This window comes from Mastomys coucha, unplaced genomic scaffold (assembly GCF_008632895.1).
Source record: "Mastomys coucha isolate ucsf_1 unplaced genomic scaffold, UCSF_Mcou_1 pScaffold22, whole genome shotgun sequence".
NCBI lineage: Eukaryota > Metazoa > Chordata > Mammalia > Rodentia > Muridae > Mastomys > Mastomys coucha.
Window position 1 is genome coordinate 107,457,222 of NW_022196905.1, and position 10,386 is coordinate 107,467,607.

The 10,386-nt window shown below is 51.0% G+C and overlaps 1 protein-coding gene across 2 annotated transcripts in view; it reads left to right on the top strand.

Annotated features, from left to right (window-relative positions):
• The window catches only part of Ube3b (ubiquitin protein ligase E3B), a 42,973-nt gene extending 34,707 nt beyond the window's left edge, over nt 1-8,266 (top strand). For both annotated transcript variants that reach the window (XM_031337485.1, XM_031337486.1), the window contains 4 exons: nt 1,672-1,854; nt 1,968-2,079; nt 5,722-5,814; nt 6,601-8,266. In XM_031337485.1, coding sequence (XP_031193345.1) covers nt 1,672-1,854; nt 1,968-2,079; nt 5,722-5,814; nt 6,601-6,792 — 580 coding nt within the window. In that variant the 3' untranslated portion in view covers nt 6,793-8,266. The remainder of the gene's footprint in view (nt 1-1,671; nt 1,855-1,967; nt 2,080-5,721; nt 5,815-6,600) is intronic.
• Nucleotides 8,267-10,386: the final 2,120 nt, after the last annotated feature.

The following is a 10,386-nucleotide window of genomic DNA, read 5'->3' on the forward strand; positions in this document are numbered from 1 at the left end:
AGAAGTCTTCAGCAGGGGTAAAATCCATCAGCATTGCCGTTAGCCACAGGGTGTTGGTTTGAAAAGTTTAACAAAGTGTTGCCTGCAGAGAAGGGATGGCTAAGGTCTGAGTCTCTGGAGGGTAGGTCCTGGTCCTCCCTGTGTGTGGCTTTGACTTCCTCAGGGCGCAGCAGTGTTCCATGTATAAAACAACCTTTGAGATCTAGCTGAAAAGGGGGCCCAAACTTATTGACAGCAGATATGGGGCCTGCCTGGAGCTATGGCAAAGTGTTCTGGAGAGAGGGAGAAGGAGGGAAGGAGGGAGGGAGGAAGAGAGAGGGAGAGGGAGAGAGAGAGAGAGAGAGAGAGAGAGAGAGAGAGAGAGAGAGGGAAAGAGGGAGAGGGAAAGAGAGAACGCACAGATGATAGAAAAGGTGAGTTCACACCAGCTATAAGGCCAGGGAAGATAATCTGTAGGGGCTAAAGGCCTGGGTAGGTAAGTTCTTGCATACTGAAGAGCTATAGAGATAAGTCTACGGTGTCTGGAGGGGCCAGGGAGGTGACTTTATGCAGGCTGAAGGACTGGAGAGGTGAGTACATGCAGGCTGTGCTAGAGTAAGAATTCTCTCCTGCCACAAAGCCTAACAGGGAGCCTTATGTCATGAACCTATGGTGAAGTTTCAGTATATGGCAAGGGTACCTGGTCTGTGTCTGTCTTTCTGTCTCTGTCTCTGTCTCTCACACACACACAAAGAGAGAAAGAGAGAGAGAGAGAGAGAGAGAGAGAGAGAGTAACCTCCTTGATATATCAGTACATGGAGATAATTGAAAACTCATATTTGAATGTATTAGTGTGTGATATATGTTGCTGACTGTTTTTAAAGTAGAAATGTTTCAAAGACAGTAACTTTGGCCTGGGCACTGTGGGGCAAAATGGAATTTTTTTTTTTAAGATTTATTTATTTATTTTATGTGTATGAGTACACTGTAGCTGTACAGATGGCCATAAGCCATCTTCTGGCTGCTGGGAATTGAGCTCCGGTCCTGTTCATTTGGGCCCTGCTCGCTCCCAAAATGGAATTATTTGGACTATACTTAACATACAGTTTTTAATAGTTGATCTGCTGGGCATGCTTGCCAACAGAACAACATTGGCAAGCTTGCTGGGGTGCCAACCTGTGGCTGTAGACAAACTAGATCCAAGGGCATGAAACACTAGCTGGAGACCCTTTTACACGTCAGTGTGGGTTGATCTGTCCTCCCTGTTGAATCTAGGAATAATCTACCGGCATTTTTGGAGACCGTTGGGCTGGTCTAACACTGCTTTAGGCTTCAGTGGAACTCTGGGTGTGCAGTTCAGGTGTGGCAGGCAGCTTTTCTCTAAAGTTGTTTGGAGCGCTCAGCTGTGTCCTTGAGAGAAGACCAATGTGCCGGTACCTGTGCCAGTACAGGTGGCCCTCAATCCCTGAGAGCATGGGGTCATCCCAGGGAGTTCTCTGGTGCTGTGAGGACAAGTGAGCAGGCTGTGCCCTGGACACTCATTGCTGTCGTGGTGGCTCAGGGTGTCGCCTGCTGATAGATGCTGGTGTTTGTGTTTTGGAGAAGGTTCAAGAACACTAGGCTCATCTCTTAGCATTTTTGGCAGCAGCCTGCCCTGGCCAGCTAGTCCCCAGTGTCTCTTTCTCGTTACAGAATTAGCTACATCCATTTGATGGCGCATTTTCGAATGCACACTCAAATCAAAAACCAGACAGCTGCTCTCATTAGTGGCTTCCGTTCCATTATTAAGCCCGAGTGGATCCGAATGTTCTCTACTCCTGAGCTTCAACGTCTCATCTCCGGGGACAACGCTGAGATCGATCTGGAAGACTTAAAGTAAGGGCATTAAGGAGGGACCTGTGGTGTGATGAGGCCATGGCATGGGACCTTGTATTGGTGTACCTGCTTATCTGTTCCTGAGAGTAAGCCCTGCTCTGGGTTGTTTTTAGGAAGCACACAGTGTACTACGGTGGCTTTCATGGGAGCCACAGAGTCATCATCTGGCTCTGGGATATCCTGGCTTCCGACTTCACACCTGACGAAAGAGCCATGTTCCTGAAGGTACTTATTTACAACTTCCATGTATGTTCTTGAATGCGTGTGCAGACCTCAAGCTACTTGGTGTGATTCACACTGAAAACAGTGGGATTATCCAGAGGGCAGTGTCAGCAGAGCCCCTTCTGTGCCAAAGGCCTGAGGCACTAGAGAGGGTGCAGCCATGGGGCCCGGCTGCTGCCTGCTCCTTGCTGTGGAGCAGGGCCCTGTGCACCACTGTGCCCAGCACACTGCCCTCGCCATCTGCAGTTCTGCCTCTTTACCTTAAGGAAATAATAATAGTACATGCCTTTATAATCCAGCACTCAGAGGCAGAGGCAGGCAGAGCTCTGTGAGTTCCAGGACACCCAGGGCTACACAGAGAAACCCTGTTGCAAAAAAGGAGAAGGAAGAGGGGAGAAAAAAAATACAGACAATCCTAAATATCACTCCAGTGTAGTATGATATATGCATGTATTGTATACATATACACAAGCACAGGTATATAGAGTTTCCCAAGGAAGCACGGGTATTGAGGCTGACAACACTGAACCTTGCTGAGGGATCAGGGGTTGAGTCAGGCTCTCAGCATGTAACCTACTTCAGAGTCAGGGCAGTCTCCTGCCTCAGCATCTTAAGAACTGAAATTCTGCTGGACAGTGGTGGCGCATACCTTTAATCCCAGCACTTGGGAGGCAGAGGCAGGCAGATTTCTGAGTTCAAGGCCAGCCTGGTCTACAGAGTGAGTTCTAGGACAGCCAGGGCTACGCAAAGAAACCCTGTCTCAAAGAACCAAAAAAAACAAAACAAAACAAAAAAAACCTGAAATTCCATGTGAGGCCACCGCGCCTGACTTATTGTGTGCTTTCTCGGAAGGAGTATCTGTAGTTAACTGTCTCTGCCCTAGCATCAGTGAAGTCCTGAGTGCCCTCTGTGTCCCTAAGTGCTGTTGGATTTGCTGCATGACAACAGCAGGGTGTAGCTTTATAGGACACTGGAGAACGTGCATGCCTGTCTCTTGTCACCTGTGGGGAGAGTGTCATTAAAAGTGAACCCATCATCATTTTGTCATCTGCTCTCCTTCTCCCTGAAAAGCTGTGGTACAGAAGTGTAAGTAGTGCCTTGGAATCTCCCCTAATGCTGGCTGCACACTTTGTCCAGCTCCTTCTCTGTCCCCCTGTTTCTCTTTAGGCGGGGTCTCATGTATCCCAAAGTGCTCTCAGATTTGCCATGCATGTATCATGTACCCAAGGTTGACCTTGAAGTCACCACCTTCAAATGCTGGCATTACAAGTGTGTACCACACCACGTCTAGTTTATAAGTGTGGGAGTTTCTTGTGTGATCCACTTTGTGTAGTGCCACTGACCAAACCAACAGCTTGTATTCTTCCTTGCTGGTCATTCTGAATTGAGTTCTCTCCTGCTGAGGGAGCCATCACCCACTCCAGTCCAACCAGCACACACAGGCTCCACACACCCACAGGTCTCCAGGCCTCGGGGGAAGTGGTTCTGGAACACTGGTTGGTTCTCCCGCAGTGCACCTCCCAGCAGGCCAGGCCCTCGAGAGGGCAGCCCAAGTGTCTAACACTTGAACCATCACCTGTCTGTTACACACTGCAGTGCCAGCTGAAGGAAGTGCATGTTCCTACAGGATGGGATGTGACCTAGTTGCTTTCAAGTGTAGTAAGAGCTAATGTCCCCTCCTCCCTCTGGCCAGCCATATTCACAAGAGTTAAACATGTCGGAGCAGCAACATAGTAAGCTTTTTTTTTTAAGATTTATTTTATTCTTACTGGTGTGTTTATGTCTATGTAAATATATGCTATGTGTGTGAGTGCCTTCGGAGGCCAACTGGAGTTAGAGGCAATTTTGAGCTGCCTGATATGAGTACTGGAAATGATACTCAGGTCCTCTGGAAGATCAGCAAGCACTCTTAACCACTGAGCCATGTCTCCATCCCCAGGAACATAGTAACTTATTAAAAACCTTTTGAAGCATGACACATAAAGCAATGTAGCATTATAACATGGCTTAAGTGGTTATTATGTCCGATACTGTATTAGCTCCTGAGTTAGAGCCAGGCACAGCATTCTGTCCCTCAGAAAGCAGCGTGCATCTGGTTACTGCTGAGTTGAAGAGGGGATTTCCTTAGGCCTTCCCCTTGATGGCTGGCCGACCTGTGGATTGCCAGCTTGGTCGGGGCATGTGTGTGGAGAGTGCCAGGAGATTCTGCAGCGTTGCTGAGAAGTATGGCTGGCTGCCCACAGGCTCCACATCCAGTGTCCCACACAGCCTCATGGGCTTTGTGGACCTGATTTTTCCCAGTGTGCTGATCGGTGTTGAGTCTTCTCCAGCCCCTCCCCACTCCCACTCCCACCCCCCAGGAACCCAGCCCTCAGAAAGCCCTGCATGTGTGCAAGATGCCACAGAGTGTAGCTGGGCTTTGCTGCTTTGTGGGTTGTTGTTTTTCCCACTCTAGCTCCCCAGTTTCACCTTCTGTCACTAGGTAAGAGAGAAAGGATAGCAGGGAGAGAGACAGCGCTCTGAATCTCATTTCTTTCTTCTTTTTTGTTTGTTTGGTTGGTTGGTTGGGTTTTTGTTTGTTTCTTTCTTTTTTGAGCACAACTACTAACAAACTGCAATGTCCACCCCCACACCCACCCGGTGACCAGCAACCATGCCTGCTAGGTCTCTAGCATTTCTCTACCCTCTGAAAAGTTAACAGAATTCCAAACATCACACAATCACAGAAACTATCTACAGCTGGCAAGACCACACCTCTGCTAGAGCCCAGGGCAAATCACAGTCAGCTGCTGCGGACAGTCTGAAGCAACAGGCAGCCCCGTATCCACACCTGGGGTTAAAATGAAAATACTTTCTTATAATATTTCTGTGTTTTTTAAAGAAACCAAAATTCCAAAGTTGTCACTACAGTAGGGTATGTCGTGTGCGAGGTCATGGTTTCAAGCTGTACAGGACTCAGTGGCTCCAGACCTGGGCTCATGGGCACCACCAGCATCTGCTTGCCCAGGCCCCCTCAGATGCTGCCACTGCTATCTTCCCTGAGGACAGAGGCCATTCATCTCTTCCTGTTTCTGCTTACTGTGTGACTGCAGCCAGAGATCTGCTCTAAACTGTGCTGCCACACACCAGGAGTCAAAGGGCATCTTCTGCTACAGAGCAAGTTGAAAGCCAGCTTGAAGGGCTGAAGAGATGGCTCAGCGGTTAAGAGCACTAATTGCTCTTCCAAAGGTCCTGAGTTCAAATCCCAGCAACCACATGGTGGCTCACAACCATCCATAATGAGATTGGATGCCCTCTTCTGGGGTGTCTGAAGACAGCTACAATGTACTTACATATAAAAAATAAAATAAAAAAAGAAAGCTAGCTTGGGCTGGAGGAGAGCCTAGCAGAGATATGAAAAGGAGACCTATGTCGTGGGTATCACTCCAAGTTGCCCTACAAGTCACCAGTCTTGTTCAGTTGCCCATTACTTCATGAGCTTTAGTTCCAGAGAGTGGCGCCCTAGGGACTTGAGATGTGTCCTGGGCACATGTGGGGCAAGCACCTCCGTTAACCCTAGTTCTACTGAACAGCACACAGAGGGAGCCCAGCATGGCTGCGGTGGCAAAAACCCCTACTGCCCTCTGACCCCGCCTTGTATTGCAGTTTGTGACCAGCTGCTCCCGGCCCCCGCTCCTAGGATTCGCCTACCTCAAGCCTCCGTTCTCCATCCGCTGTGTGGAAGTGTCAGATGACCAGGTAACTGCTGCCACGTCCTCCCTCCCTCCCTCCCTTCTTTGTGCTCAGTTCCTGCCATGCCCACTGTGTCCCACCCTTGCCTACATGGTTCTCAGGGCATGACAGCCAGCCACCCACAGAGGGCACTGCAGTCCAGGTCAGTGTGGCTTCAGCACTGTCTGAGATCCCTCCTTGGGAAAGGCCTGTGGGGTGTATAATTAGGACACTTTTTCATGGCTGCTGATCTGGCCAGGTTCAAGGTCCAAGAGGCAGGTTAAGAGGACAGAGCAGGTCTGCCCCACTCCTCCCTGCTGACATGTACACCCAGGCTGCCTGTTGACTGCAGCTTAAAAGAGAATGCCTAAGACTCATATACCCACTGTGGTAGAAGCATGACTATGCTGATGCTCAGATGTGGGTATCCTGTGAAAGCCTGCTGGTCTCACGGTATACCTGCCTCACCACCTCTCTGCAGCCTGCAGGCTGTGTTCCCATGGGTCCGACACTAGATGGTCTTCCACTTCCAAATTTTGGGGAAAGTTGAGCCAAGTGCTAGTCAGCCATGGGTGTGGTACTGACAGGGAAGGGGCATTAGGCTGCCTTAGTTAGCTGATACATGTCTGTCAGCCAAAAGCCTGTTGTCTTAGGTGACCTACAACAGGACTCCAGCAGGTGTGTGTGCCTGGCAGCAGGTGTCAGTGCCTGGCAGCAGGTGTTTTTCAGCCTCTCAGCCTCCTGCCCTGAGCTGGGCATCTCTTGCTCCTGTGTAGGCACCTTCTGACCCAAAGCTGTGGTGTCTGCTTGCAGGACACTGGGGATACCCTGGGCAGCGTCCTCAGGGGCTTCTTCACCATCCGCAAGAGGGAGCCAGGTGGGCGTCTGCCCACTTCTTCCACTTGCTTCAACCTGCTTAAGCTGCCCAACTACAGCAAGAAAAGTGTATTGCGAGAGAAACTGCGCTACGCCATCAGCATGAACACGGGCTTTGAGCTCTCCTAACCCAGCCCAATCTCACTACTACAGAGCCCTTCGGCCCCAGGAGTGTGGCCAGGGTACTGCGGCCCTCAGACCCTCTCAATAGCCATGAGATGCCCAAGCTTGGGGATGCTACACAGTGCCCTCCGTGCACTGGGGAGAGAGGGCTGATAAAAATAGCCCCCCAGTTCTGCCCATGCTGGGCCTTCCTGCCCCTGGGGCCTGAGAGCTGGGCCTAGTGATTGCAGAGCAACTCCTGGCAATCCTGTGAGGCTTTCTCTCTTGCCCTCTGAGGACACAAGGCCTGTGCTTGTGAGCTCCTCCTTCCGTTCTGAAAACTCAGGTACGGCTTCGCCAAGCCTCTATGCACAGCAAAGTCCCTGCCTCTACCCTGTCCACAGCGGCCTCTTCCCAGGCAGCCAAGCCCAGCTCCTGCCAGGGAGGCCACTGAGCACAGTCAGGGTCTCTCCTACAGAGATCCAGGTGTTTCACATCACAGCCCTCCTTCCCAAGTCCTCAGCAGGCTACACTGTCAGGGAACCCTTGCTGTCAGTCCCTGCTCCCCTGGAGAACAGTCCAGAGCCTGCTCACTCTGCCCCCTCATCACCTTATGAGAACCACATGAGACCCTCCAGTGCCCAGTTGTCTGGGCAGTACTTTATTCCAGGGACTTCAGAGTCCGTCCTTTTGCACTGACAGGCCCCGGAAGCTGGGAATGCGTCCCACACATCTCCACACTGCCTCTGTTGGCGCTGTGCTTTGTCTGGGACCTCATTCTCTTTTCCCACCCACTGCGCTCCTAGGGCCCCCTTTTCCCCATTTCTCTTAATAACTTTTTCCCAGATTCAGGATGTTGAGGCATAGGCCCTGGGCTTAATGATCTGCTAGCAGCCACGCGTCTCCTGCCTCAAGTTCTTGTCTCCCTCCCAGCCTGGTGGAAGCCAGGAGTCCTGGTCCTTCCTTCACTCTGTGGAGCCAGCTTAGGACCACAGGGCTCAAAGCAAGAAAACACCTTCCATGAGGAACCTGTACAGTGGGACGTGGGTATGCCCTGTCCTCACTTTAGCAAAGAGCCATGGTTGGAGCATGGGGTAGGCCCAGGAAAGCCCTCGGGTTCTGGAAGGTGGTGCCAGCTCCACTTGCATGGAAGTCTGGCAGGTCCTTGAAGACGTCTGCCAGCCATGTGTGTTCCCAGCTTGTCCGCAGAGTCCTGTGCCCATGCACAGCCTGCACGAATAACATGGAGCCTGAGAGTTACAGCGTGGACTCGGGCAGGAGTGGGATGTAAGCACCAGTATCAACTTGACCCGACTGGTTTGGACCTAGGGTTGTCTGTCGGTCATCTAGAGTCCACTTCCTAGCAGTTAGCCATAGCTGCTATTAACTGACATCCCAGCAGTTCCCGGGGGCTGCAGAAGGAAGCAAGCGGAATTTTGTTTTGTTTGTAAATTGTGGACTAAGACTTGTCAGGGCTTTATTAAATTTGTACTTGAGCACACAATGGCTCTGTTCTGGTTTGTACTCAGCCCTGTCCCTGGATGGCTCAGGTCACATGAGGCACCCATAGGACCGGAAGGACAAGGGTGCTTTGACATCCTGGCCTTGGAGCTGAGCTAAGAGAGCTGGCAGTTGTCATATGTGCCCAGCTTTGAAGTGACATTTCAGAGAAGCATCCTTAGAGCTGGTTTCTCTCCACTCCCTTCCAACAGGCAGTAGCACCAGGACGACATGCATAGTTTTGCAGTTTATGATTTATGGTACCTACCAAAGCCAGCCTGTTTGATGGGAGAGATCAGATAACTCCAGATGGGTCTAACCTGGGGTGCCTCAGACACCCAGGTGTCCCCACTAACAGGAAAATACTTCAAAGCCCCCGAGACAGATAACCTCCTGCAATGTGCCACTCACCCACCTAAAACCAAAGCCTGGCTCTGGCTTTGTGCCTTTTACAACTGAAGTTACCAGCACAAAACGCCAGCATGCAGCAAGCGGGATTGTTTGACAGGCCAGTGGGCCTGTGGGTGCTTATGAACAGTTTGTTGATGCAAAACCCTGGGAAAACGCCACTGTTGCTGGTAGTGCCAGAGCAAACTGGTCTTTGTCCTCTGTCAGCTGTGCTGCTAGAAGCGAGAAACAGGCAGACATGGTGGCTTCTCCCTACGTTGGTCAGTATACGGATGTGGCGTGCCCTGGGTCCTTCTTTTCTTGTTTTCTTTCTGAGATTGGGTGTACTATATACTGTCGGCTGCTTGAGAGCTGGGGTCATAGGTTCATGTGTCACCACACGTATAATCTGGGAGTCCAGGACAGGAGGATTTCAAGGTTCAGACCTGCCTTTGATAAACAGCAGACCCATGTGGTCTCAAACCAAAAAAACAAAACAATCACCCACAGGCGTGATGAGGCTAGAGAGCCTCTCTGACCAGACTTCCAGGGCTCCTGACTTACCATAAAGGTCACTTGCCATTTCTTCGCAGTTTACACAGGCTGGGGACTCATCTTTGTGGAACGCACTTAGCAAGTGCGCTTCAGCCCACAGGGCCCTGGCCTGAAGTGTCTGCACACCTGAGGAGTTTGCCCGAGTGTGCATCTCCAGAAACTGGCTGCGTCTCTCACACCAGTGTGAGACCAGTGTTGGAGGCTTCATCAAGCCAGCGGTCCCCACCCCTTGGTGCATGGATCCTAATGAAATCATTTCTTCACTGTGTCCTGACAGCCAACACTGCTGACGAGCATATGTGTAACAGATGGGGCTGTTCTAGAGCCCGCACTGCAGACTCCATCATCCATCCAGGGCCGAGAGCATTCTGCCACAGGGCTCATGTCCCAGCCCTGCTGCCCACCAACTGGAAGTTCAGTCCAGAGCCCCTTGCTTTTTGAGCTGCAGTTTCTCCTCGAGGACAGCAGAGAAAGGGGCATAAGAGCCCCTGGTCTCTGCTGTCTGTGGGCAGCTGGTGATTCCAGGTTATCTCAGGGGCAGAGTAAACATTCTCTCTGGGATTCCTTTGTTCTTCAGACTCTTGGGTATGAACATTCACCAACAGAAGTCTGGAGATCTGCTGTTGGGCCAAAGGCAAGTACAGAAGCTACACTCGCTAGACAACTCTCCTGGGTTGGTCATTGTGGCTGCCTTTCCTTCAAAATTTCCTTAGACCCTTGTTAGAGCTTGGTGTGGGGGCAGGGGTGTGTGTGGCAGAGCACCAGGTGGTTTGAAGAAACAAGGTCAAGGCAGGGCTCCAGCAGGTAGAATACAATGCTGAACTTGGCCTCAGAGGTGCTCAGATCATCCTGGGCAATGTCTACCTCTCAGCTTCACTCTGCACTCATGCCTGTATAATAACAGCCATGGATCATCTAGCCAACAGACAGCTGGAATTACTGGGCAGGTGGGCAAGGCTGGTCCAGTCGTGAGTGATCGGACCACCTTGCTTGGAACCTCATTCTCCTCATCTGAGAAGATGGGACAATGAGTTTTCTTTGCCATAGCCAGCTGCACTGTGGGTCACACCGTCCGTCCCAGCACTTGGGAGGCTCAAGCAGGAAGATTTCAAGTTCAAGAATATCCAGGGATACGGAGTAAGACCCTATTAAAAAACAAACAAACAAAAAAGTCATGGG